Source organism: Coturnix japonica, chromosome 23 (genome assembly GCF_054131305.1).
Source record: "Coturnix japonica strain WE chromosome 23, WE-NBRP24, whole genome shotgun sequence".
NCBI classification, from domain to species: domain Eukaryota; kingdom Metazoa; phylum Chordata; class Aves; order Galliformes; family Phasianidae; genus Coturnix; species Coturnix japonica.
In genome coordinates this window covers 9,788,048-9,815,760 of record NC_140685.1, presented here as the reverse complement: position 1 = coordinate 9,815,760, position 27,713 = coordinate 9,788,048, and the positions used below count along the sequence as shown (strand labels likewise).

Sequence of the window (27,713 nt, the reverse complement as noted above, 5' to 3'; positions counted from 1 at the left end):
GAGGTTATTTCTGGCTGGGATCAGTGCTGCACTCACTGCCTGCTTCCCACCTCCCACAGCCTCAGTGCAGCTGGGGTGCAGGAGCCAGCACCCATCCCAGGGCTGTGTGCCACCATGGAGGGTATTATGCTTATAAAATGGCAGGGAGCACTGGGGAGCTGTCGCAGCAATGTAGGGGCTGCCTTGGCACCTCCTTTCTTCTGAGCACCGATGCTCTCCCTGTTGCCCATCGTCAGTGTATGTTGTGGCCCCTCTTGCCCCCCGGCCTCCTGCCAGCTGAGCCCCAGTGGCGTGGCCAGAAGTGACCCTGAGCATCAGGGCTGTGGGAGATCTCACACAGCTCCATGAATGCTCCTTCCCTCACTGCTTGGTGGCTGCTCCAAGAGTGCTGGCGTGCAGGGCTTGCTTTTAAATGAGGGCTACTGAGCAGATAATGGGGATGAGGCTGCATCGTGCCATGCCATGTGTGGGATTTTGGGATGCTAGGTCAGTTTGTGTTGGGGATCCTGCAAAGAATGGGTTGCCGATGGGTTGCTGCATCTGTGTGGTGCTGGGATCTCAGGGCTGGTAGGTCCCTTCTGCCCAAACCCTTCTTGTTAACAGAAAATGTCAGCATGGGCTGAGCACAGCTGCTGGAAGACCCAAGAGGTTTTGGCCTTCCTGGACTGAATTGTGGGGCTGAAAGGGGGAGCAGTGCTAGAAGCATCTCCCGGTGTGTGCATCCCATGAGCTCAGTGTTGCCATGGGGAGGGGGTGGAATGTGATGGGGACCCCCATCCAGAGGGCTGCCAGCCCCATTCTGCCTCTGTACTGCTTCTGGGGTCTGCAGGGATCCATCAGTGCTGTGTGAGGTGTGGGGTCCCAGGGGGTCAGAAGCCCTGAGGACCCATCCTGCATCAGTGTCCCCATCTGCAGTGTGGGTGTTGCAGTGTCCCATAACACTGCTGTGACATGGGGATTGGCAACTGGAAGCTCTGCCTTCAATCCCTCCACTTGTGACCTTCCTGATGCTCCCACAATTTTGTATTCTCCTATTTAAAATATTGATGTATCCCTGTAACTTTTTCTTGGCAGCTGCTGTTCTGTAGCACCCACTATTTCCCTGGGAGGAATTTGCCAACAGAGAAGCCCTTCTGCTCCCCAGAGCCCCATAATCTGCATGGAGCTGATGGGATGGGATGAGTCCGAGCTCAGCGCTGGCACATCCCACAGCTTCACTTTCTGATTTAAATATCTTGCTTCTAATAATAACCCCAGGGAACGGGTTCACATTCTGCACAAGCTGTGTTGTAGGAACAGCCAAAAAGTGCTCTGCTTATCCTGTGCCACTGTGCAGCCGCTGCATGGGATGGGCTCTGCCTCCCCACTGCTCCCATCCTTTGGCCATCCCCAGCCCAGCTGCGGTTTTATGGGCCTGAGAATGGCTCCCAGGGCAGCTGAGCCCTCGGGGGAGCGTGGTCACGTCACTGCAGAGGAAGTGGCTCCCTGGGAGTGACAGCCCTGAGGAAGGGAAAGCAGCACCGTGCTGTGTTCACACAGGGCCAGGAACAGAGCTGGGGTGCGGGAGGGTGGCAGCCCACGTGCTCAGGGTGTAATTGGGGCTCCTGCACCTTTGGGTGGAGGCTTCGTCCTGGGAGGTGCCTTTTTAATTACTTTATTAGTTTATGATTTGTGGCAGAGTTGCCCCTCAAATCCTGCACTCTGCTCAGTGCTTATTTACTTATTTTTTTCCCCATTTCATTTGGACTCCCCCATAGCTGTGCCCATCTATGCCAGGGCTGCTGGCTGGGTTTGCTAGAAATTTCCTCCTGGGGCTGTATGGAGCGGTTGGTACCAGGGCAAAGGTTTGGTTGTGTTTCATTGCTGTGAGCCTTTGTGTCCTGCTGCATCATCCCCCTGCCTGGCACCTCGAATTGGGCTGAAATGGCTGAGAATGGAACGTTATAGAAGGAAGGTCTTCACACAGAGCGTGGAAAGGCACTGGAAAAGGTTGCTCAGAGAAATCTCATAGATGTATCAAGGGCTGAGGTGATTGAGGTACGTTCCCAGCCCCAGTATTCACCATCCCTGCTCCATCCCCGGCAAGGCATCTCTCAGTGCCTCCTGCTTCAGCCCAGCAGCAGAGCTTACTGCCCTGCACTGAGCCTTTGGTGCTGCTTTCCTTCTCCCCCCTATAGAGCGGGGCCAATAATTTGTCATGAATAACTGAGCTAATATACTGCCTTGACCAACATCACTGCATTCTTTCCTCGAGCTGCCCACAAGTGGATCTCAACCTTCTTTGAGCACAGAGAATTCCTTCCCCCCATCGCTTCCGCTGGTGATTTTTGGCTTGCTCTGTTTATGTGCAAACCATCTGTTTGCATGCGTTATTTGGAGGGTTCTGATGGTGGTTGCCTTTGATGTGGACATTCAGCTCACTTTGCAGGTTCCTGACCCCTGAAGGCTCTGAGAACTGGGTTTGGCTGTGAGCAGCTGCAGTGCTCAGCTCAGAGCTTTTTGTGGCCAATAACCAGTTTTCTTTGCTTCTATGGGCATCAGGTGACAAGCACCCCATTCCCGTGTGTCCACAGTGGGGATGGGAAGTGCCCCTGGGCTCCCATCCCTGTGCCTTTCCCCTTGGTCTGGCTTTGGATTTTCCAGTGTGTATGGGATTTGTATGCTTGTGAACCTCCTTGGAGCAGGAGTGAGACTCTATAGTGTGGTTCTGAGCATGCAATGCTATGTGAACCAGGAGGTGCACATCCTTCCTATGGGTGCTTCAGTCCCTATTGTGGGATGGGGGCTGTCAGCAGGACAGGAATGCACCAGATGATATTCCAAGAGGATTCCACGTGCCCTCCAGCTGCTGTAAGTGCCTCTCAGAGCCACGCAATGAAGTTGTCCTGGGCTGGAGCGTGAGCCCACGGCTTGCAGGCAAGTGTCACACTGGGTGGGTATTTATAATGCTGCAGCAATGTTAAAAATGGTAAAGACCTCAGGGCAGGAAGTTGTTTTGGGGGGATAAAACTTCTGCGTTACCATTTGGCTGCGCCACCTCTGTCCCCACTCTGTGTCCCAGCCAGGGTCTGCTCCCCTGATGGCATTCTGTGCCCCTCAATCCATGTGGGCAGGTGACAGCAGCTCCCCATTCAGCAGGGGACATACCTCCTACCTCGGGCAGCTCCATGCCCTCTCCCTGTAAAGCTGTGACCCCACACCTGTAGGATCACCACCCCTGGGAGGGCTCTCCAAGGGTTAAGCACCGCTGCAGCCTGCACAGCCCTGTGACCCCGTCCTGTCCCTGGCATGTGACCTCACTTGCCCTTTCCCAGGCTGTGGCTGGAGCTGCCCTGAGGCTTTGGGAGCCATGGGAGGGGCCACTGCTGGCCTACAGGAGCAGCAACAAGACCTGGAGTCCTATTGGGATCCCATGTGTGAACCCCATGGGGGATGTCCCAGACTCCTCCCAGCCCCAAGCACCAAACGTTGCCATTTTCACGCCAGCGAAGTGAACGTGCTGCTGTTGCTCCATGGCAAAGTCTTGCTCAGGAGTATTCAAACGTGGCACGAAATGGGGTCACGGGAAGGTTTAATTTGGTGCATCGTCCTTCAAGGGCAGGAAAAGTCAGACGGGAAGTTTTAAACATTTTATAAAAATATCCACATGTGCCCAGCGCAAAACTCACCGTCTTCACCTAATTTAGAAAATGACTTTATATGGGGAAAAATTTAACACCGCTCCACGGAGGGGAAGAATAATGAAGACGTCTGCACCAAACCGCGCTGTCAGCCCGAGATCTCCGAGTGCTCTTGAAAGGGTCGGAGAGGAATAATTTTTCTTCTCCTGGCTGGTTTTAGAAACTGAGGCATGGGCTGAGGGAGCGGGATGAGAGCAGCTTTCCGGCTAATTTTAGCTGGCCGAAGTCCGTAGCTCAGCACCTGGGTGAGCGGCCTGGTTTCAGCAGACCCCTGGTCAGGTCCCTGGGGTGGAACCTGGGACGGTCTCATTCCTTTGAGCTTCAGTGGGAGAAATGAATTCCAGAGCGTGAGCGGCTGCGTTGCACCCAGGTGAGCGTGGTGTGTTCTGGTTCTGCTGGCTCAGCAGCACGATGGAAGGAGGACGTGGTGGGGGCTCTCGGTACTGCCACTGCACCCCAACCTATGGAGTGTCACCACTAATCAATACAAAATTATTGGTGAGTGATAAGAGCAAAATGTGGTGTTTTCCTTAAAGGAGCCCCCCGAGCAGTGCTGTCCTTGCTGCGCTCAGGAGGCTGCTTGGAAATAATGGTATTTTTAATCAGCGGCTGTGCGGTCACTGCACTCATTACAGGCAAAAGCAATGAGAATTTTATGAGGTGCAAATGGATGGTGAGTGCTCGTGTCCCCACTGTGTGCAGCAGAGCTGTGGTGCTGCTGGGCTGCGCTCTGGGCTCCAACCTGCCTGGCTGCAGGCTGGACCGCAGGCAGCTGCCGGTGAGGGGTCACCACCTGATCCCCTGCTGCCTTCATTTTCTGCATCCTTCTTGTTTTTTGCTTTGTTGGTGCCCGTTGTGATTCAGGGAGCGAATGATGGGATCTGCTGGGGTTGGAGTGAGATGCGGCCGTGGGCTGGGGCAGGGGCAGAGCTTTCCTGCCTGTTCCTGAGCAGAGAGCGGAGGTGAGAAGTGGGGGGAGCAGCAGGGACAGGTGAAGCAGTGGTGGAGCAGGGCTGGGCACAGGCTGGAGGCTGCAGTCGTTTCAGCGCAGCTCATGGTATGTTATTAATGGAAGAGAAGTTGTGCTTTTTATTTTCTGGAGATTATTTTGTTCCACATGAATTGTTAAAGCACATTTCCCTCCTGCAGCAGAATCCACCCCAGCTCCATGCTGGCAGTGCTGGGGCTGTGCCCGCTCCTGCTGGGTGCTGGGCTGCAGGTGCCCTGTCCCATGGTGTGTCAGAGGGGTGGGCTGTGTGTCTGTGTTAGCTGCTGGGGCTTGCTGCAGCCTTCCAGCAGGCAGGGCTCTCTGTACCAAGCTCTGTGTGTGCAGGTGCTCACATCCTAGAGCAGCACGAGGTGCCCTTATCCCCCTGAATAAGAAGAAAAAGACTCAAATTTGAGTCCTGAGGTGGATTGGATGAATGTGGTGGTTGTAGTGCTCCAAACCAAATGCCTTGTGGGTGCCTGGAGCTGAGCTTTGTGCCGCAGCTGTGTGCTGGTGGGGTGACGATGTGGCTCTTGGTGGCTGTGTGCCCCGGCTCCACTCCTCACCTCTGCTTCTGTCTCCTTCCCCCTCCTCTGCAATGAGCTGCTGATGAATCTGTTCCCATTGAGTCTGCAGATGTGTGTGCGGGAGCAGTGAGGTGCTGAACAAGTGCATGGTCCTGCCCACAGCACAGGCATTAGAACTGGCTGAACTTTGACTTTGTGTGATTCTATAACTCTGTTTCTGTGGTTGCTGGTGCTGGAAGGGTCCAGGTCTGTCCTGGGCCTGGTGCTCATCATGGTGCTCACCAGGCTGTGGGAGCTCTGCATTGTCTGTGCCGAAAATGTTATTTGTTTTTGGTCTTAGACTTGATAATCTGAAGCGTGCAAGATGGTCTCTGTCTAATTAAGTACTTAACCTGCATTGAAATATTGTATTTTCTGTTGATATTTTTTTAGAAGGGAAATGTTGGCTCTGTTTCCAAGCGAAACATTGAAGCGGTCCAGTTGGAAACTCGTCATCATATGCAGACTTTGTAAACATCTTTTTTTTTTTCTTTTTTTTTTCCCTAGCTTTATTTGAAGCAGGGTCAGAAGAAGTAGCCAAAGCTTTGTGGGTACGTTGAGTCACCCCAGAGCTTTATTCCTTTGCATGTCTATGGAAAACCATACCCAGCACCAATTAATGTAGACAGCTAATTGGGAAGGGCTCAGTCCTTGGTGCCCATGCACAGCCCCCAAGGATGCTGTCACTGTGGTTATTGCCACTGTTGTGGCAACGCTGAAGCTGCAGGAAGGAGGGCCCCAGGATGGTGCCCCAGGGTATGGCAGTGGTGGCAGTGCAGGGGAAAGGAGGGGACATGGGGTCTTTGTCCCCTGCTCTGCTTTAGCTGCCTGGTTCCTATGGTGTCTGCTCTATCTCGGCCCATAGGGTTAAAACGATCCCAGGTTTGTCCTTGGATTTGTCCTCTGAGCTTTTTGTAGAGCTTGGCAGGGTTTCCTTGGGGGTTTTGAGCTCATACCCTTCTGTGATTAAAATATCAGGGTGGGAAAGGGCAGGGAGTGCTGTGCAGATGTGGCTGCAGCCGTGCGCTTCCAGGTCTGTGGAGCTGAATGTCGCTGTTCCGCCGCATCCCTCCCAGTTCCTTCCCTGTGGTTCCCAATCTGTGTCTGTCTGTGGTGTGTAAATGGACCGAGCTCGGGGGCTGAGATCCATCACCTGTAGGAAGGCAGCAGTGTGCAGAGCCTTGGCTTGATGGGGTTTGGAGGATGCTGTTGGTGTGAGCCTTAGGTAGTGATGGGGGCAAAGCTGAGCCATAGTGTGGTGAAAACAAATATGTTTGTTTGGAAGTGCCCCAGAGCTGCTCCCCCTCTGGAGGTCTCAGCACTGAATAATGTGTTTATGGGCCTTACGTGCAGTGTGCATCCTCAGCCCAGCCCCACTGCTGCGCCGCCTCCTACCACCCCTGGGCAGGCACAGGGGGTACTGCATCCATCCTAGTCCCCTTTCCCCTGCCTTCAGGATCTCCTCCTTTCATTCCTCCCTGCTTGGTTGGTGCCAAACCTGGCTGACCAAGCAGAGTCCTGGCACGGCAGCACTGTGCCACACACATGGCCATGCAGAGAGCCCTCTGCCACTCTGTTATTCCTCAGTGTTACATAAATCCGCTTTTATACCCAACCTGTGGACGTCACCGGAGCTCTGTCCATACCCATAACATCATTGTTTCCATGGGAACCAGCGTACTTCCAAGGGGGAAAAAGTAGGAGACTAAAAAAAGGACAAAGAAGGAACAAAATAAGACAAATATGTGACATATCCCAACGATGTGTTGGTGTAGGATGTTGTAAAGGTTTCACCGTGACTTGTTTAGGGAGCATTGCATAACGGTTTTGTCTTGGGTAATGCAGCAAGCTGGATCAGGGATGGTGTATCCCAGGCATCCCAGTGTGGCTGTCGGGGAGCCTTGCAGTGGTGACAGCTGTCAGTTGTGGTTTTGTGCTTACAAGTGGGCAGTGATGGGGCTCTGCACTGGGGATCTTTCCCAAGAGAGCTGGTGCTCTCTGCGTGCTGCATTTCTCAGGGGCGTTAAGGGCATTTCTAAGGGACAGTGCATTTAAATATGTATGTATCTGGGGGCTGTGTGTATCCACCGTGCACTTCCTAAAGGGCTGCTGGGAGAAGCCTTAAGAATATCATGGTGCACAAGGATGGCTTTGGAGCATAGTGTGAGCTCCAAGTGTTGGTGTTGATTTGCTGCTCAAGCTGACATTGTGCCCAATGGCACATGCTGGTCCTCAGGGCTTCCCAATGGGATGGCACAGCTCCTGCCCGTGTGGTCCCACCCATGGCAGAGCCACCTGTCCCATGCTGTCACCAGGTGTGAAAACAGTGATGGGAGTGGAGGGGGGAACAAGGTTGGTTATTTCTGCTTGGCTTATCCACCCATGGGGTGAGGAGGAGGAGCAGGGCTGAATTCACGCTGTGAGACTCTGGCCAGAGGTTTGATTCTATTGATTGCTTTTCTAACAAAACAGCCCCCCATATCAGTGCTGGCCCCTGAGCTGTGCTGCCCCCCTGGCAGCTCATGGAGGGGAGATGTGGGGCTGTGCTTAAAAGCTCCGGCTTCTGAAGTTTGGGGATTATGCAAGGCACTCAGCTTGCTGCGCTCTTTTATCTTCATTTTCTCCTCTGTAAGCAGTAAGATTTTAAATCCTTTTGGTTACTGGAGGAAAGCTTGACGTACAAATCTAAAAGGCAAAGGAGGAACAATTCTGAAACACTGAGGGAAATCAGAGCCTTGTTGGGTTTTTGTTTTGTTTTATTTTGACAAAATATTTATCATCAAAGTCCATCCCTTCTAACAGCAGCATCCTTCCTCTCCCCACCACCTGCACGGCCTTGCTGTGCTGCTCAGTGCTGTCCAGAGCACTCAGGCAGCAAGGAGCCCCTGGCCCAACTGCCAGCATAGACTACGCAGCAGGGGGGAAATGAAAGGGCAATTGAGGTGATTCTTCCCAGAGATCCTCGTTTTCCCATGTTAAATCAGTCCTGATTTCCTGCAGAGGGATGGGAAAGGTGGCTGTGCTATGCTGGGTGCTGGTGGTGTTGGGGGGCACTTTGCAGCTTTTGGGAGTGGAATGGTGTTCAAAATGTGAACCAAAGTGCCACAAAATGTGTGGGATTGTGTAGGAATTGTAGACACAATGAGGTTGGAAAACTGTTAAGATCCCCCCATCCAACCACCAACCCATCACTGCTGGGCCCACCAAATCAGCACCCTCTGGCTGCCCCATGGTACATGATGCTCAGCCCTCCTGCAGGCAGGATGCTCTGAACCTGAGCAGGGAATGGGTTCTTATTTCCACCCACGGTGCAGATTAATTCTGCGAGCACTTTGAGTGTTCCTTGCAAACGGCCCAAATTAATGTTTTAGGATCTTAGTGCTGCCGCTCGCCTCTCCCCCAAAGGCCAGGCCCTGGAAGTCCCATTATGCTCTTGTCAAAGGCTCTATTTCTGGAATTGATGATGTGAATGAAGCCTCAAACTCCACTCTCATTAACGTCTGCAGCTTATCCCGGTGTCGTTCCTAAGCTGTTGGGATTGGTGACACTGCAGGGGAAGGCTGTCACATTTCAACCCAATTCTCACAGTGCGTTTGCACAAAATTTTCCAGGCTTCATCCGTGCTTTCTGCACGTTTCCCAACAGCCGCCCACAGGCCGTACAGAGCATGGGGTGATGCTCAGTGCTGTCCCCAAGCTGAGCAGGCGGCTGCCGCCCTCCAGCCACGGCCCTTTAATTCATTGCTGCAGAATTTAATCCCAACTTCTGCAACCAAATCACAGCAAACATAATGCAATATATTCCTCTGTTGATTACATTAAGCTGGAGAGCTCTGGCTAATTGAATCTCGGGCTCTTGCCTCTTAATTACCAAGGGTTGTGCTCGGCCGTGCGTGTGCAGGTGTAGTGCGGGGCTCGAGGGCGTTTGTTGGAGCAAAGGTTCCATTCCAGCAAGAAATTAACTTCTGGGGATTTACATTCTCGTGAGCTTTTCATTGTTCTACATTTTAAGAGGGAAGTGATGGCAAAAGTGCGGGATATGTCATTGTGGCAGAAATAGAGCACTGCTGCTCATGGTGAAACAGTGGGGCTGATGGTGGTGGGGTGGATGCTCAGACATCCAGTGGCACGCAGAGGGCTGCAGTGACTGTGCATCGTGTGTGTGGGGGTGTGGGTCGTTGCTGAACACCGCCCGGAGGGGATGAGGGGCCCAAGAAAGTGGGATGGAGGCCCAGGGCTGTGCGATGGCTGCCCAGGGGCGCGGGGTGATGGCCCAGAGCCATCGCCTGGTGCTGTCCGCGTGGGGCTCCTCAGCCCACGTACCCGCACGGCTTTGCCCCTTTGCTGCCAGCGCAGCATCCAGCACAGCACCTCCTGCTAATTGAGGTTTGCCTTTGTCAGCCCCTGGGCTCAAACAACAACAGCAGTACAAAGCCGGAGCCATCAGCACTTTGTGCAGCTCTGGAAATCCCATTAGCAGAAGAAAGGGCTTAACGTTTCATTCAGCTGAAAAAAAAAAGAAAAAAAAAAAGGCAAAAAAAAACCCCCACCAAAAACAACCAAAAACTCCCAACCTTCTCTCAGCTGCATGTTAACACTTGCCCTGCGCTCCCTTCCCTGTCCCATCCTGGGGCCATTAAATCAGGAGTAAGTGTTATATTGGGCCGAAATGCACTCTCCAGAGGCAGTGACTTACTGATAAGAGCCTCTGCATTAAAGCTGGGCAAAATAAATGCCAGCATAAAATAGAGCCCTGTTACGCTCCACAGGCAGTGTGCTGAGCGATGCTTCTTTGGGGCTGTGGCTGGATGGCACAGCGGTGGATGCGGGACGGCCTGGGCACACATGAGGAGGGCGCTGAGCTCCCTGCAGGAACGCAGCGTGCTGGAGCTCCATCTGCCAGTCTGGCTCTCTAGGCTCCCGGCCGACCCCGTGGGCTCTGCTGAGCCTCCTCGCTTCCGTGCGGAGCATCTCGCACAGCCCTTGTCAGACGCTCACTCATTCTGGCACTAATTTGGGATCTTGCTGTTTGGTGGGTTTTAAATTCCTCCTTTTCTTGGGGGCTGGGCAGAGCTGGTGGTGCTGGCAGATGCGTTCTGAGCCCCCCGAGCTGGGAGTGCTGCCGCAGTACCCTGCTTGCTCGCGGCGGTGCCCCTGCAGGGCTATATTTGGGATAAGCATCCCGGCTCGTCACCGCAACCTGGCAGTCGGAATTTCTCTTCCAATGGCTTGTAAACATTTCTCCAGATTAACCGCCCCAGATTGCCAGCACCCGCCACTGACTCAGCCCCGTGTGATCATACAGGAGTTCGCACGGGGTCATCCCGTGGCCTCACCCTTTGGGCAGCTCCTGTGCACCAGGGTGCCTCAGCTGCACCCAGTCCTGCCCCAGAGCTGGGAATTCCCTGCTGGCACACTGTGCCGGCTGCCAGGGCTCTGTGGCTCTGCGCCTTCGCTCTGTGGTTCTGCATCTTTCCACCCTTGGCGGTCTGGGTGGATGCGTGTGCTCAGCACATGCTCGTTGTGCCCGGGATGGCAGGGATGCATGCAGCCCATCGCAGCAGCACGGCTCCAGCTGGGTGCTGCTGGGCCCCGCCGGCCTCTCTCCTGCTATGTTAATGTTTTCGACAGCCTTAATTTGGGCTGGGAATGAGTGGTTCAGTCGCTGTCTTCAGGGGAATGCCCCTGGGATAAGCTGTGACATGGTTAATAGAAAATTGTAATGTTGTTAAAGTGCTTTTCTGTAAAATGTCAGGAGAAGAAATTAATGGTGTGGTGGTTTTTTTATTTTTTTTTTCCTCCTAAAAGTTTATATCGTTCTTTTAATGTAATTTTTTAATCCATCATATCAGCAGCGAGCACTCCTACCACACATCTCTGGTTTTATAGCATTTCCACGTTTGCAGTAGCCACTGCCGTCACCATGGGGAAAATAAGCCATCAGTTGGTATTTGGGATCCCAAACTGCAGAGCAGGGGAACGTGGCTGCGGGCAGCACCCTGCTGGGAAGGTGAGGAGCTGGCACTGGGTCAGCACTGTCTGCTCCTGTCTGCATGTTGCAGCTTCTGTGTGCCAGGTACCAACAGGAGGGCAGGGCAGGAGGGGTCAGGAAACACATTGGAGAGGGGAAGGCGTGCTTAACTTTGAGAGTCATTTTATGATAGGTGTATGGCGCTTAGTGCTTTGTTGCCAATGAGGGGGTGGTTCTTGGGGTGTCAGAGGTGACACTCAGCACCCCGGGGTGCATTGCACTTTGCCGTTCCCTATCCATTGCACCAGGGATAAAACCAGGACTGCAGTGTGGAGTGCCGGGCTGAGGGGTGTGGGTGCCCGGTGCTGCGCTTCCTTGACCGCTCCCTTCGCAGCTGGTTTGAGCGTGTGAGCATGTTGGTGATCCTGCTCAACTGCGTGACACTGGGCATGTTCCACCCCTGCGAGGACATCGCCTGCGACTCACCGCGCTGCCGCATCCTGCAGGTACTGAGCTGCGCCGGGCAAGCGCTGCGGCTGCCGTCAGGTTGGTGCCGGCTGCCCCTCAGCCCTGCTCTGTTTCTTTGCAGAGCTTTGACGACTTCATCTTTGCCTTCTTCGCCGTGGAGATGATAGTCAAGATGATCGCGCTGGGGATCTTTGGGAAGAAGTGCTACCTGGGGGACACGTGGAACCGCCTGGACTTCTTCATCGTCATCGCGGGGTGAGCCGGGCGAGCGTGTCCTTTGGAGCCAGTGGGGCAGGGGCTGCAGTGCGGCTGCTGTGTGGGGGTGAGTGCCGGGGGCTCCTGCTGGGCGTCATGGCCACTGCCATCATCCATCCCAGCACCCTGCAGTCACTTGGTTGGAAGAGCCGCTCGCTGCAGCAATCTCCATCCCACTCGTGTCCTGTGCTTGTGGTTTGGGTTCCGTGCGGTCTGCCCGAGGGAGATCGGCATTTCGTTTGAAGCACAGAGCTGCCTTCCAGGGAGGTTATTTCAGTGAGATGTGCGTGGTTGTGCTCTGTGTTGTTTCTGAGGGAGAGCGACCGAGTTTGCCTGTTGGAGCGGTTTCCTTCCTGAGGCACCTGGTTTGAGTTAGGGCTCCTCCAGCAGCCGAGAACCTCCTGGTTGGGGCTGGGAATCCACATGAGAAGTGCCTGGCCCCCAGCCAGGGCGCTGAGTTGCTTTGGCTCTGGAGCTGCTCATGAGCCCTCCCTCCTCCGAGAGCCTGGAGTTACCTTGGGGAAATGTTCCCCTTTTGATAGAGCTGCAGATCAAACTGCATTTTCCTGGAAAGGGTCCCCCCACACTGGGACGTTTCCCATCAGAGGAGTGTCAGCAGATGTCTGTCAGCAGATGTCGGCTTGTGGCCCAGCAGCACCTTGATGGGGAGCTGTAGCATGGCCCAGTGCCACCAGTACAGAGGTACCGGGTCTCCCAGTTCTTCCCTGGGAATCATTGCAGCACTGATGTTCTGGGTGCCCTCACTGTCCCCACTGTGCCATGAGCTGGGGACAGCTGTGTGAATGGGGAAAGACACCTTAAAGGATAGGACCAAAGAGGTGAGGTCCCAGCCAAGTGAAGTCAGGGGGGAGCAGTGCTTGGACCATTCCTTGGGGAGAACTGGGGAATATTCTAGAGACAAGCTGTAGAGGTGAGTGTGCTCCAGAGTGATGCTCCAGGCCTTCGTGCTCCTAGAAACCTCATAAAAAGAGTAGTGTCCTTATTATGGTCTCACATCAAGGCTTCAGGCAGTCCTTTGCCCATCAGAGCCTGCCCTAAATCTCCTCCAGTCTGGAACCTGTGCTGTTCAGCTCTGTTAAACTGCCCAGTGCCATCTCACAAGCTCATGGAGAATAAATGACTTCTTTGTGACAATGTAATGCAATTAGGGCTAATTGTAGAGAGTGTGATGTCTGCAACATATCTCTGTAATTACAGGGAAACTTGCTGCAGATGAGCGGAGCGCTGTGTTATCAAAACTCAGCAAAAAGCAGTTCTGGCTGTGGGTTATGGGGAAAAGGGAAAAACTGTGATGCACCGCTCTGTTACGTGCTGTTATTGTGAAGGAGAGGGTTTGGGGGGTGTGCATTTGCAAGGAGCATCCGAAGGTCATCAGACTCTGCCCAGTGTCTGCATTTCTGCATTCCTTCTTGCTGGGGCTGTGCTCCATCCATGCCCTTTTGGGGCTGTGCTCCATCACCTCTTGGAACCATGCTCCATCCATCCTGTTCTGGGGCCGAGCTCCATCTATTCCCTGTCAGCAGCGTGGCTCTGCCGTAGCTCTGTGCTCCAGCGCTGTTTGGTGGAGTGTCTGTTTGTGTTGTACTTGCTGTAATGGGGACGGCCCTCTTAAAGCACTTTCTTCCCAAGTTAAACACTTGAAATGCTTGGCTTACAGCTGAGGAGAAACAGGGCTTGGCAGCCTCTTCTGAGCAGACACCTCTTCTTTCTCCCTTTGCTGCCCCAATGTTTCTGGTTGGGTCTGCAGTGCTTCCTGCCCACTCTGCATTGCCTGCAGTGCAGAGCACAGTGCAGATCACCTGCCTGGCTTGGGCTGCGCTGAGTGCAGGGGAGCTCTCTCGGGCTGTATGTGAAAGATGTGTTATAGTTACTGCACATCGGTAACAAAACTTACTCTTTTATATTTGTTTTTAATTAAAACATAAAAAGAGAGAGTGGCCAAAGCACAGGACGAGGGGGATGTTTGACCTGTTCCTGTGGAAGCAGCGTTGTGCTCTGGTTGGGTGGCAGTGGCTGCTGTTCTCAGTGAGTTCTGAACAAAACTGGGATTTCAGTTTTGTTCTTCCCATGCTTTGTCCCTGAGAGCAGTTGTTCACAGACTCATGGACTACTGAAAAGTGACAACAAGGGAAAGATGTGATGGTGAAGCAAGGGTTGTTTCTCTGTAGGAGCTCCTATAGAAGCCTGCTAAGGAGATGTGATCAGGTCTTTGCTTTTCCATCCCTGTCTGTTTGCACACCCATCACCCGCAGCGCAGCCTCGAGCTGTGCTCTGCCTGCAGCTCTGACCTCAGCCCCAGCAGGCAGGAGCAGCCCGAGCTGTGGCCATGGCACAGAGCTCTGCTCCATGCCCTGCTGTCTGAGGGCAGCCCTCAGCCAGGCTCAGGAAGCAGCGCCTGTGCGGGCTGCCAGGAAATGTCACTGTGGCTTTTTGAAGCTGTGACACCACAGAAGACATTTCACTTTGTCTTTGGGTTACTATTACCCTCTGGTTGCTGTGCTTTGTAGACAGCAGTGGCTCTCTGCCCGCACTGTGCTGCATAGCTCGGTACATGCAGTGGCTGTCACCCACTCTTGTCACCTGGCTCCTGTCACCAGCTCTTCCATGTCCCAACTGGGGGCAGCTCAGAACCCTCTGCATCTCCTGTAAATGAGAGGAAGCCCAGAGCTGTCCCCAGGCAGGACAGCAATGAGTTGTTCCTTGTACACCTTGTCTGCCTATGTGTCTATCTGTCCATCTGTTTGTCCCTGGAGCCTTCCCTCTGGGAGGAGCACAAAGGTTCCACCTGCACGTTAGAGCATCGCACAGCACTCTGGGTTCTTAGAAAGTCCTAAATGCTCTGCTTTCTCTCTGGCATCTGAGGCTCAGCGCTTGGTACAGAGCTGTTCTATTTAGCACCAAGCATTTTTCTGCACCTTGAGCTTCCCCGGGCACTTGTCAGCATGGAGCTGTGACAGGCATCGCGTCTTCACGTTGGAGCAGAGATGACATTTGGGCTTTTTGCACGGTGGATTTTCGTTGCGGGGATGTGATGTGCTGGTAACTGCACCTGTCACCTCACAGCAAAGTGACATCCCCACGTCCCCTCCCTGGGTACTGGGACAGGGTTGGTCCCTCCTGTGCATGGCTGTGCCCTGTGAGCAGGGGATCCTGTGCCGTGGGGTGGGGTGAGCTGCGCCTGTCTGGCTGTGTGAAATGCAGGAAGGAGAGGTGTGCTGCATTGATGTGTGGGGTGGGCAAACACCAGCCACAACGAGTAGCTGCAACCCAAAAGTCAGTGCTGGTGTAAGAGCTAATGTAGGCTCATCCTGAACACTCTGAGGCTGAAATGAGGCTCTGACCATCAACTGGAGGGAGGGAACCACCCAATCATCTTGAAACTGGAATTTGATGGTTTTGGGATGGGATGTGTGTCCTGTGACTGCTCGGGCAGCAGGAGCCCATGTGCTGCTGTGTGTGCCTGGCTGTGCCTCATTGCAGCGCTCTGTGCACAGCTCCTGGGGGGCTCTGCAGGAGTCCTGGTGCTGTGTGGATGGAGCACAGCTGGGTATGAGCATGGGGATGGTGTGCAGCAGCAGGGGGACCTGGGCAGAGCTGTGCTGCGGAGTCCTGAGCTGTGCACTGCAAACAAGTAGTTGCTGTAAGCCCTGCAGCGTGCGGGGACTTTCTGTCCTGGACCCCATACAAAAGCAAATAGAATGGGTGGGAAAGGTGAGAGGTGAGAGCTGTGCCTGTGTGAGATGGTGTGGGGTGTCCTCACTCACTGACTTTGTTCTGATATGCAGATAACCCTTAATTAATTCCTCTGGCAAACTTTCCTGCCAGGAACAAAGCCCTCATTGAGCACTGAGCACACAGTGCTGCGTTGGTGATGTCTGTGCTGCTCCCTCTGACCTCCCCGCTGTGCTCTGCAGGATGTTGGAGTACTCACTGGACCTGCAGAATGTCAGCTTCTCGGCCGTGCGCACCGTCCGTGTCCTGCGGCCGCTCCGGGCCATTAACAGAGTCCCCAGTAAGTTGGGCTTTGCTGCTCTGGGGATGGGAACTCTTTGTATCTATACGCTGTAGGTGGAAGAACAGACATGGATGATTCCAATCTTCTGCTGTAGCTGTATCAACTCCCTGTGGCTCCCCTCCAACTGGGGATGGTCTGTGATTCTAAATGCTTGTTCTCTAGGGATGATCTCTTTTCTTTCCTAAGAACGTGGCTGTTGGAGCTGGGGGTTCACTGCAGGCAGTGGAACCACGTGGCTTTAGAGCTCCTTCCAACTCAGACCATCCTATGAGTCTATGAACTGAGGTTCCCTGAACTCACCCAGTGCACAGATGAGAACAGATTGGTGTCGCTCCTGTCCCTCCATGCTGCAGGAGCCAGGACTCCATTTGTTTCTCTGATCCTGACTTGTATGCTTAACCCAGACGCTGCTGCTCTTTCAATCAGTGCAGCACCTCCAGACTCCTGATAGCAATGTTTTCTCCCAGCTGCTGAGCTGATGGATGGCTGAATCATCCGCCGCTGTCTAACTGGGGATGTAATGCACTTAATGCATTTTCACATCCCAGGTAGTCTGTCTTGGCTTCTGTGCTGCTGCGAAGGGATAGAAATGTAAGGTGGGAGCAGGGAGAAGAGAGTTTTATATGATGATAAATGCAGTAACCACGGAAAGTCGTTTTGGTTAATTAGGAGCTGACGTGTTGTGGTTGCTCCCCAGTAGAGGAGGAGAAGGAAAAACGTGATAGAGGAGATGACAGCAGCAGGAAGCGAGGAAAAAGTCTGAAGTATCAAAGCAAAGGGTGCAACAGTGAGACTTTCCTTAAATGAGAATCAATATTAGTGAGCGAGAGAATGCAGAAGATAGGGAAGAAGGAGAGAGATGAGCTGAATATTACAGAGATGTCAGACGAAATCAACTTTTTTGTGTGTAAATGTCAAGTCCGAGTCACCATCAATTTGTCTTTGTTACAGAACTGGCTGTTCCTGAACTTGTGAGAATAAACTGCCCGTGTTTTGAGCAAGAGAGAGGATTTAGGGTGGATGAGGGGATTTAGGAAGGGAATTTTAATATATCCCAAATGTGGAAGGAAATACGGATGAGCAAGGGCATGTCAGAGTGGGACCTGGGGAAACAGGAGATTGGCAATTGGCAGAAAACTTTCAGAGGGAAAGGGAACCTGGGGTGGGGGATGAAGGGTGGGAGAGGGGGGTGGGGGGTGGGCTGTGGAGCTGCTGGGACTGTGGTGGGGGGGGTGAGGAGAGTGGGGGCCACGGGTGGAACAGAGAATGTCCCCCTCGGATGACTGCTCCCTTCTCCTCAGGTATGCGCATCCTGGTGACGCTGCTGCTGGACACGCTGCCCATGCTGGGGAACGTCCTCCTGCTCTGCTTCTTCGTCTTCTTCATCTTCGGCATCGTGGGGGTCCAGCTGTGGGCGGGATTGCTCAGGAACCGCTGCTTCCTCCCCGAGAACTTCAGCATGTGAGTCTGTGCCATCCTCCAGCCATGCTCCTCTATCAATAAGCCCGTCCTTCTGCGTGCTCCCCGCTCCCAAATGCCACCACGTCCCCAGCTCGGCTCACTGTGATGATTTGCCATTTGTGTCCTGCTGAGCTGCCCTTAGCCCTCAACCAGTGCTGGGGAAGCTGTGTGATTGATAAGATCCTCCGAAGAACCGCCAGGACAAAGAGCTCAGGCTTTGTAAATGCAGCATATCATTAACTGTGACCTTTTCTGCATTTGTCAAGGCGCTGAGATCTGAACCCTGCCCAGCAGCTGGTGGTGTTTGTTGGTGTGGCATTTGCTGTCTCACCAACACCCTCGGGAAGGCTGATGGTGCTGGTCATACATTTAGCAAAGCTGCTCAGTGTGAGTGCATTGTTCCAAATGTACTCCTCAGAGCTGACCCTACAAGCCCCAAATCTCTGCCTTGCACACAGCAGTGTCACAATGGGCAGCCCAGCCTGAAGCTGGCACGGGGCACCTCTTATCCTCTCCATGCATACCCAGAATGAGCAGCAGCTCTCTTGAGGGCTGTGCCCTCCCAGGACAGCCAGGAGAGCTGTGCCCTGCAAAGCAAACAGCATCAGATCTGAGGGGCCGCTTCACCATTGAGTAACTCCAACCAAGTGATGGGGTTGGGTGCTGGTTAATTGAGCCAGAATTCCAGGGGTTTAGATGAGCTTTGAACAGCATTAAAGGCAATTCTGCAGGAATTAACTGGGCTGAATCAGGCTTCAAAGTGTCTTTGCAAGCTTTAGTGGGAGTCTTGGTAGCATTAAGGAGATGGCTCCTTGCTCTGCAGACAGCAAACTTTGGGCCAGCTGTGGGTAGTTCCATCTCCCTGAAGGGTTTTTGCCACACTTAATATGATGAGGCCACCCTCAGAGGGAATTTACAGCTTACTTATGGGCTGAACAGGCACTGGGAAGGTACTGCTTTAGGAACCTTGGAGGTCTTTTCATGTGGACATCCTCACACTGTGCTCAGCTTCTCCAGGAGGATGAGAGATACAGGACCTTATGCTGACTAATTCCCATTTTAGTGCAGCAAGGTTGTTTCAGAGCAGTCCAGCTGGGCTAAGCCCTGCTCTCAGTGCCCCTGGTCAGAGCACACAGCACTTTCAGATGTAAGGAATCTCCATAACACCAACAACCCTTTAAAATGCAGAATAAAAGACATTAGAATTTGTCACAGCTGTCACCATGCCAGGCTGCCTGCACCCATCATGCAAACCGCAGCCCTTCTGTCTGCTTGCAGCCCCTACACAGTGGATCTGGAGCGGTACTACCAGACTGAGAACGAGGATGAGAACCCCTTCATCTGCTCCCAGCCCCGTGAGAATGGGATGCGCTACTGCCGGAGCATCCCGACACGCAGGGAGGAGGGCCTGGAGTGCACCCTGGACTACTACTCCTACAATGACACCACCAACACGTCCTGCGTCAACTGGAACCAGTACTACACCAACTGCTCTGCCGGGGAGCACAACCCCTTCAAGGGCGCCATCAACTTTGATAACATCGGCTACGCCTGGATCGCGATATTTCAGGTGAGCTGGCATGGAAACCATCCTGTGGGGCGGGTTTGTGCCTCTCTGGCAACATGGGAGTGGTGTGGGTGAGGATGGCTTTTGGTTCCTCTGTGTCTGGCACTGCTCTGAGACCAGCTGTGGGTATAAGAACAGGCAGTGATGTTGCCTGCTCCCTTGGGGTTGTGATGCAGCTGTGATGGGTTTGTCCTCCCCCTCTGCCCCCCCAGGTCATCACACTGGAGGGCTGGGTGGACATCATGTACTTCGTCATGGACGCACACTCCTTCTACAACTTCATCTACTTCATCCTGCTGATCATTGTGAGTGCCCTCGTGGGGACATGCGGTTGTGGAGTGACCCAGAGGGTCAGGCAGAGAGCACAGTGAATGTAAAGCCTGCTGTCATGTGGGAGAGGTAGAAAACATGAAGGAAAGATGCTTTTAAGCTCTGGTAGATACACTTGCTGTTTCTTCTAACACCTCTCTGGGGATGGGGGAGGTAGTTTGGCCAGGAGCTCCCCTGTATCCAAGTGCCCAGCAGGCACAGACGGGACATTTAGGGGAGGCAGCCCCAAACATCAGAGCGCAGGCTGAGAAAGGAGGAAGGGATTCCTGCCCACAGCCCACCCTCACCACGTCCACAGCAGAGCCAGCAAAGAGCTCTGTGGGGTGGGCTCTGTGATAGGCTGGGAGCAGCAATGTCTGCTGTGATGGGGAGCTCATTGTCTAGACTCCCTTCAGCATCAGGAGAGAAAAATAGGTGCTTTAGGAGGTGATTCATCTGTTCCTAAGGTAGACATTCAAAATAAATTAGATGCATTGCAGACTTGATGCGCCTGTTTCTCTCCCGACTCTAAAGGATCATTAGGTGCCTCACTCAGATGTGGCTGAGATAAGTGAGATGAGTCCCTCTTTTCCTGTCTAATTGGCCCAAATCCAACAAAATAGCTGCACATCCTCCTTTGGGCCATTGGAGAGGTTTCTGATCCTCATCAAACCCTGATGAGAAGGCTGTTTTGTCCACAGTGCTTTTTGTGGTTCACCTGTTAGCTTCCCCCCAAAAGAAGGAACCCCTCACCCTCTGCATTCCCATAAGGATGGAGAGGAAAGGAAGCATTGCTTTCCTGGGTGCTGTGCAGTAATGGTGGTGGTGCATGAGAGCCCATTAGAACGTCAGAAATTCTTTGAGATCCAGTCTGGCATTTGCAGAAAGCAGAACCTGGTGGGAGCTGGCCTGGCACTGGGATCATTGAGCTGTGGCTGCAGCCCTTGCGTAACAGTAACCTGCAAATCCCGTTAGCAGGGGAAGGGATCTGCTCACAAGCTACCCACATGCTGCCAGAAAAAACGCTCCTATCGGGAAGGCTCAGCACATTCATCGTAATGCCGCTAATTGCAATAATTACAACTGCCGTCTGCGGAGAGAGAAAAACACCCTCTTAAAAGAGCAAAAGCTTTTTGTCAAAATAATCTCCTCCTGCCTTTGATCTCTGAGGTCCTCTGCGGAGCCCTGGTGTGGGAGTCCTGGGGGTTGGGGCTCTTACTGGGGTCCGTGTGCCTGATGATGTGGGGCCAGGCAGGGCTGTGGGGTGGGATTGGCTGGGGCTGATGGTTCCCATCCCTGTAGGTGGGCTCCTTCTTCATGATCAACCTCTGCCTGGTGGTGATAGCCACACAGTTCTCCGAGACGAAGCAGCGTGAGAGCCAGCTGATGAAGGAGCAGCGGGTGCGCTACCTGTCCAATGCCAGCACCCTGGCCAGCTTCTCAGAGCCAGGCAGCTGCTATGATGAGCTCCTCAAGTACCTGGTATACATCGCCCGGAAAGGCAGCAAGCAGCTGGTGGAGCTCTACCGGGTGGCAGGCGTGAGGATGGGCTTCCTGGCCAGCCCTGCCAGCAAAGCGGGGGCTGAGCGCCATGCTGGCAAGCGTCACTCCAGGAGGAGGTCGTCGGTGCACCACCTCATCCACCACCACCACCATCACCACCACCACTACCACCTGGGCAATGGGAACCTGCGGGCGCCCCACGCCAGCCCGGAGATCAGCGATGTGGACACTGGCTCTCTCCACAATGGGACCAACCGGCTGATGCTTCCCCCATCGGCCCCAAACCCCCACATGGCTTCCACCGCCACGGCCAGTGGCACTGAATCCGTCCATAGCATCTACCACGCTGACTGCCACGTGGAGCCGGTGCGCTGCCGGGCAGCCCCCCCGCAGCCAAGCCCAGAAGACATCCCCAGGAGCGTGGTGATGGGCAGCAAGGTGTACCCCACGGTGCACCCCAGCACCTCCCATGAGGCGCGGAAGGAGAAGAGCCTGGGGGAGGCGGCAGTGGGGGCTGGCAGCAGCACACTGAGTGGGCTGAACATCCCACCTGGGCCCTACAGCACCATGCACAAGCTGCTGGAGACGCAGAGCACGGGTGAGTGTGGGGCTGGGGTCAGCAGTGTGGCTGTGAAGCAGGAATAGGAGCTCTATTCTCATTCTTTTCTCTTTCCATTACACCTTTGCAGGGTTCCTTTCGGTCCATGTTACGGATAAAGGTGATGGATTTCGAGGTGAGGCCAATGGGAATCTTCCAACCAACCCAGTGCGTCTCAGCCCAAACCAGGAGGGAGGTTTCAACCAATCCAAGGGAAATGATTGTTTGTAATGAACCCATTTTCTTTCTCTTCCCAGTCTTCTCCCAGTATGCTATTTATCCTGTGATCAGAGGGTCCCCTCCCCAGATCCCTTTGTTCCCCACATCCTTTCACTCCCCAGCTCAGGAAGACTGAAACAGCATCAGGAACAAAGTGCAGCTCTCCCAAAGCCAGGGTTTGACCCCTTTCCTGCAAGGTGCTCATTCCCCTTCCACATCTTGAGCTTTCAGAGCTTGAGCCAACTGAGCTCAAACACATTTAGGCTCCAAGAAGTGTTTCCAGGTCAGGCTTTCTCAGGCAGCCAGTGCCATCTCCGCCCTATCGCTGTGGCCTTGAACACTGCAGGATTTGGCCTTTCCAGGCAGGGTGTGTACAGGGAAAGCCACATTCCATATTCCCAAATCTGGGCTTTGAGCTGCAGCATTGCTGGGTTTGCACTGATGCTGCTGCATGGGTTTCTGCAGCTGGTGCCAGGGAGAACATTTCCCTGCTGCTGTCATCGTAGGAGCCACCTGGCAGATGGGGGCAGGGGGAAGCTGGGGGTTTTGGAGCATCTGCAACCAGCTGGAGCAGGAAGGGAGTTCTGCTGGTGGTGAAGCTTCTGCTAATTGTAGCACCATGTGCCAGGGTTATGGGAGATGATTGTTTTCTGCAGGCTCTGGTGGCCTGTTCTATTGAGCACATTTTGCTGTCACTGTGCATAGGGTGTTGCTCCTGTCCTGGCTAATGGCATGCCTAAATGTTGGCATTGCAGGTCCCTGCCCAAGCTCCTGCAAGATTACCAGCTCCTGCACCAAGCTGGACGGCAGCTCCCGCAGCCCCGAGAGCTGCCCCTACTGCCTGAAGGCATTGGCCAACGAGGCTGAGCAGACAGACAACGAGACAGACTCAGACAGCGAGGGGGTGTACGAGTTCACGCAGGATGCCCACTACAGCGACCAGCGGGACCCGCAGCACGGCCGAGCCTGGGCCAGGAGCAGCAGCCGGGTGTTGGCCTTCTGGCGCATCGTGTGCGAGACCTTCCGGAAGATCGTGGACAGCAAATATTTTGGCCGTGGAATCATGGTGGCCATCCTCATCAACACACTCAGCATGGGCATCGAGTACCACGAGCAGGTGAGCTGGCTGCCCTCACTCTGTCCTGTGTCCTTCATCCCACATCCCAGGGATGCTCAGCTTTGTGCCGGCACCACAGCCACGTGGCAGCTGGGGTCAGTGCAGCCGCAGGCAGAAGGTCTATTGAATTTACCATCCCAGGGGAGGAAGTAACAAATGCCTTCAGCTCCCTGGTGAGTGCTGCAGCAGCAGTGTGATGAATCCAAAATAGACTCATCGCAGGCCGTTCCTCCACTCTATTAGCACAGTTCTTGCAGGCAAGAGGCGGCTGTGCTCCTGCAGAGCTTTTCCCTGTATATTGTCATTAAGAAAAGAGGTTGCCACTCTAAAGTGTCTCCATAGGGATGACAAGCTCTGCTCCCAGAAGGCACCATCTGGTCCCTTTTGTGGCTGCATTTGGATGCTTTGCTCCCCTACCCTGAGCCCCTTAGATGCTGCACGGGATGGGCTGGGCTGGTTCCTGCAGGTGTGTGCTTTGTGCTGGAGAAGCCATGACTCTGGGTGCTGAGATGCTGCACAACCTCTCTGCACACATGCTGTTGCTCGGCCCCAGCAGCTGCTTGGGGTGCTGGGGCTCTCCCTGTCCCATACCAGCCCCTTCTGGGAACCCTTTGCATCCTGGCTCATTGCTGTTTATTCTCCTTCTGGCACATTTTGCGCTTGCTGGAAGTGCAGACGTTCCATCCCTGCCCTCAGTGCCAGTGGTGGTGGCTGCAGAGTGGCTCCAAATCCCATGTCCTCCTGTGGCATTAATGCCTCAGTGCCTGAACGCCAGGGAGACTCAGATGTGCTAAATGTGTCCCTTCAAACCAGCGCCTTCCCTGTGACGTCCTAATGCAGTCTGGCTGGCTAACCTTTGTTTTCAGCATGCATTAGTAGCTGTGCTCCTGTAGTCCCACAGGTGGGGAGCCGCTCATCACAGAGATGCTCACAGAGCTGCAGGGAAACCTTCCATGAGTCCATGTTTGTTTAGAAATAAAGCTCATCTCATGGGAACCTGCAGGGAGACGGCTTATGGAAACTGATCACAGTTTGTATGTCTCCTCTGAGTGCATGGAAAGTGACAGCAGATCTGCTGGGATTGTCCAGGGGTGGGAGGCCAAAGCTGGTCACCCATTCAGCATTTCAGGAGGTGCTGCTGTGGGCTACTGGTGTGTGCATGGGAACTGTCCTGCTGGGATGGAAGGGTGGTTGTGATGGGATGGGTGGATGGATGGGTAGATGGCTGGAGGAGGGGTAGATAGATGGATGGGATGGGTGCTTGGAGGGATGGATGGATGGAATGGTTAGGCTCCTGGCTTGTTGCCTTAAGGGCAACAGTGCAACTCCTTAATTCTTTGTCTTGGAGAAAATCCTGGCCTCTGCCCCACCAGCATTGTGCCCTGACGGGCAGGTAGATGGCAAAAGGCAGATTTTTGTGGTGGTTTTCTGGTAACAAGGTGAAGGAAGCGGATGTGCGTGGGGGACTCCAGATCCTGTGGGTGGCTGCTTTCTCTGACAGTATTTTGAAGCTACTACTGTTCCAGATTCCTTTCTCCCAGGCACTCGGAGTGCGTAGCTGAGCCTGTTTTTATTAGTTCATCTGCTTAGAGTGGCGGCAGAGAACAGAGAGGTGTTTTTCTGTTCACTTGAGAAGCTTATAGTCTGCAGTTTCATAATCTGACAGTTATGAGAGCAGGAATTGGAGTGGAGAAATGCTGGACCAGGCCTTTCTGCAGGGATGATAAACACTGAAACATGAGATTTTTCTTTTATAAGAGCCCTTCTTAAATGTGCAGGTGATCAGCCTCATCAAATTTATCTTCATTGGGTGATTGTTTGCAGAGAGGTGATGGAGCTCAAAGAGTGCTTGACTCTGTGAATTTCTATATTAATCTCTCTGCTTACTTAATGAAAATTTACCTTTCCTGTTTGGTTTGCTTTGGTTTGGGTTTTTTTTTCTACACAAGGCAGCCCTGAGCACACCAAGCTATATTAGGATAAATACTTTCAGGACATGTTTTATGATGCCCTGTCAAAAGCGTTGTGTTCCTTACCAGCACAGTGCTGGAGGGGAGAGGGTACCCCAGCAGCTGTGTGCTGTGGGAGGGGTGGGATGGATTGGGATGGGCTGGTTCCATGGGATCCAGCAGTTCTGGGACCAGCAGAACATCCTGGTGCTGATCCCCACTACAGCCAGGGAGAAGAAGTGAACTCCTTCAGACACCGCTGGGCAGCACCCTGGCTGACTTTATTGCCTGGCATGGGGCTGTTTCCACATGGCTCTGGTGTGTGTGTGAGCAGTGGGTGCAGCTGGCAGGGCGCAGTGGTGTGCTGCGGGCAGGCTGTGCAGCCAGCTGTGCCTCTGCCATGGGAGGAAGGCAGAGGTCCGAGCAGGGGCAGCACTCAGCTTGGTGCTGCTGCTGGGCAGCGGTGTGAAATTTTCCATCAGGGGAACGACAAGCAGATTGCTGCGGATTATTGATGTGACTGCTAAAGAGCTTGTTTTGTTACGGAGCTGGAGCAAAATGCAGGTAGAAACTGTTAGCTTTGGGTAGGGAAATAGAAAGGTGATTTCAGGGTAGGCTCTGGGGGATTTTAAATACACTGCTGAACCAATCGACTGACTCGCCTTAGGGAAGCTGAGCCTCTGCTGAGATGCTGGGGCTTTGCGAAGGCTTGTTCTGCCATAGTGCAGGAGCAAAATGTGCTGCTCAGCCAGAGGGCTCCTGCTCTGTGCTCCCCCCGGCCCTGGCGGTGAGCCAGGCTGTGCTCCACAATGTGCTGCTTTCCTTTCTTTCAAGCCCTTCCTTGGAGTGAAATGCAGAGGCTCAATGCAAGGCGTGATGCTGAACTTCTCAGCAGGGGAAAGAATTCGGTGAGAGCTTCCTTAAGGAAGGGCTCGGGGTTTTGTTTTTGTTTTCAAAGTCTGGTTCACATTGAGCTGCCTGGCTGCTCCGATTTTCCTTGTCTGAACCCGCTCGGTATGAACTATTCCCCACATCTCCGTTTGTTTGAATAGCACTTGAATTTCAGCCGCTGTCTCTGCGGCATTTCACCATTGTAAGGAGCAGGAGCCACGGTCCCAGCCCAAAGGTCCTCGCTGGCTGCTCCAAAGCCACAGAGGCCACAGCGTGGGGGTTTGGATCTCAGCAGAACCCAACCTGTGGGCTGTGGGAAGGAAGAGGAAATCATTCAGACCTCTACAGATGCTTTTGTTTTCCCCAGTTTTTGAAAGCAAATTGGAGGGGTGACGAAGGGGAATGGCTTTTTGGGACAGCATCCAGGGAGAGCAGCTCACGGCAGAGGGAGGCTGTTCTCAGAGGGAGGAGGAAGGGGCCCTGCTGAGGCTTTGAGCTCACAGCAGCATCTAAAGCTGAAGTCCTGCTGTGTCCTGCTGCAGGTGCCGGGTGTGTGACGGCACAGCTGATGCAGTGTTTATCAGTGGCACCACCACCATCTGATGGCTGCCGTGGCACAGAAATATCAACCATCTGTGCCACAGGGAAGCCCTCTGGTGGAATGGGTTACAGTGCCTATTGATGTACACAGGAGAGGCTGCAGAACATCGCAGCCTCCGCTCAGCATAGAAACCAATGCAGCGGTGCAGTTTCCAAGTGCTCCTCTGCCTCCTGAAGAGCTGGTGGAGGATCACATGAGCTGCAGCTTGTGGGATTCCCACTGCTTGGGTCACCTGCATAGCCTGGTGGCAAGGTGGCACTTGGGTTGTGTCCCACTGGCACAGGGACTCAGAGACTAGTCCTGTCCCCAGGCAGCATCCATCCCAGAGGGATGGGAAGCACCACATCAATGCCAGGCAGTGCTGGGCTCCCTTAGCCCTGTGTCAGCAGCCTATCCTGATCTTGTCATTATGAAGCTTGCAATTTGACAATTCCCCCTATAAATCTGATCTGTTAGGTCTTGATCCAGGAAGACACTTGTGCACGGGCATGTGTCCCTCTGCACCAAGGAGATTCCCTGCCCTGGGCAGTGCATGCTCTTCCCAGGAGCCTGTGAAGTCCCGCATTCATACATGTCTTTGCTTCCTAGAGACAGCTCTGCTTCCACTTTGGTGCATGTCCCATGTCTCTATTTAACTCTGTGACACATCTCCCAGCCCCGTGCCAGCTCATCCCAGCCAAGCTCCGAGCTCTGGCAGCGGCTGAGGCTTCCCCTCCCTCAGAAGCTGCTGGCTCAGAGCAGGCGACATCCCAATTTCCCAGCACTGCAGCTGCGCGGGGCACTAAGCCTGCAGGAAAACAAGGTGCCCTATAGATTTGCACGTGTTGTATTCAATTAGCTCTTGCTTCAGCAGAATTGCTCTTATTAACAGTTTATTGTTGGAGACCAGGGGAGTCAAATCGATGCTAATGGGAGGCATCGGAGCTGTTAATCACTGGGATGGCTGCCTTCAGAAGCAGCTGGCTGTGTTTGTCCCTGGGGGTAATTCCTTCTCTGGACCTCAGGGTCTCTCCCACTCCTCAGCGCCGTGAGGGGTTTATAAGGTCTTGTAGGAACCCGTGTCTGTTAATGGACTTGCTCCCAATCTCCCGCAGTGCTGAGTCCTCAGGTGTGTTCCCAGCAGCGCCCTGCCCATACAGCAGGTTTAATCCCAGTTTTGGAGATGGAATCTTTGGAGAATTAAGAGATTTTGCGCAGCAGGAAGACGTTTGAGCTCTTATCAGACAATTCAGTTCTCTGCATGCGCTATGGATGAACTGATGCAGGTCTGAGACATCCCCTGAAGTCTCCTTAGCTCTGCGGATGGGAGCTGTGAGCATCGATCCTCCCCAGTGCGTCGGAGCTCCTCGTGCTGCCCGGTCTCACCCTGCACAGCTGCTGTTTCAGCTGCCATCAGCACCCCATGCTATCACTGCTCGGCCAAATCACAGGATGATTTCTGGAGATGGCTCCATCCCCGTGCAGATGACGCAGCCCTGCTCTGCAGTTAGTCAGGCGTTCCTATCCTATGATGGCTGTGGTTGTGACCCCCGTGT

The 27,713-nt window shown here is 53.7% G+C and overlaps 1 protein-coding gene across 34 annotated transcripts in view; it reads left to right on the top strand.

Annotated features, from left to right (window-relative positions):
• Nucleotides 1–27,713, top strand: part of CACNA1G (calcium voltage-gated channel subunit alpha1 G) — a 101,700-nt gene that overhangs the window by 11,169 nt on the left and 62,818 nt on the right. For all 34 annotated transcript variants that reach the window (XR_014936675.1, XR_014936681.1, XR_014936677.1 and 31 more), the window contains exons 2-10: nt 11,599–11,710; nt 11,794–11,927; nt 15,863–15,960; nt 17,265–17,424; nt 18,703–18,994; nt 19,204–19,296; nt 20,603–21,401; nt 21,493–21,537; nt 22,376–22,737. Coding sequence is in view for 27 of the 34 variants with exons in the window: in XM_085522621.1 (XP_085378747.1) it covers nt 11,599–11,710; nt 11,794–11,927; nt 15,863–15,960; nt 17,265–17,424; nt 18,703–18,994; nt 19,204–19,296; nt 20,603–21,401; nt 21,493–21,537; nt 22,376–22,737 (2,095 nt within the window). In the remaining 7 variants the exon portion in view is untranslated. The remainder of the gene's footprint in view (nt 1–11,598; nt 11,711–11,793; nt 11,928–15,862; nt 15,961–17,264; nt 17,425–18,702; nt 18,995–19,203; nt 19,297–20,602; nt 21,402–21,492; nt 21,538–22,375; nt 22,738–27,713) is intronic.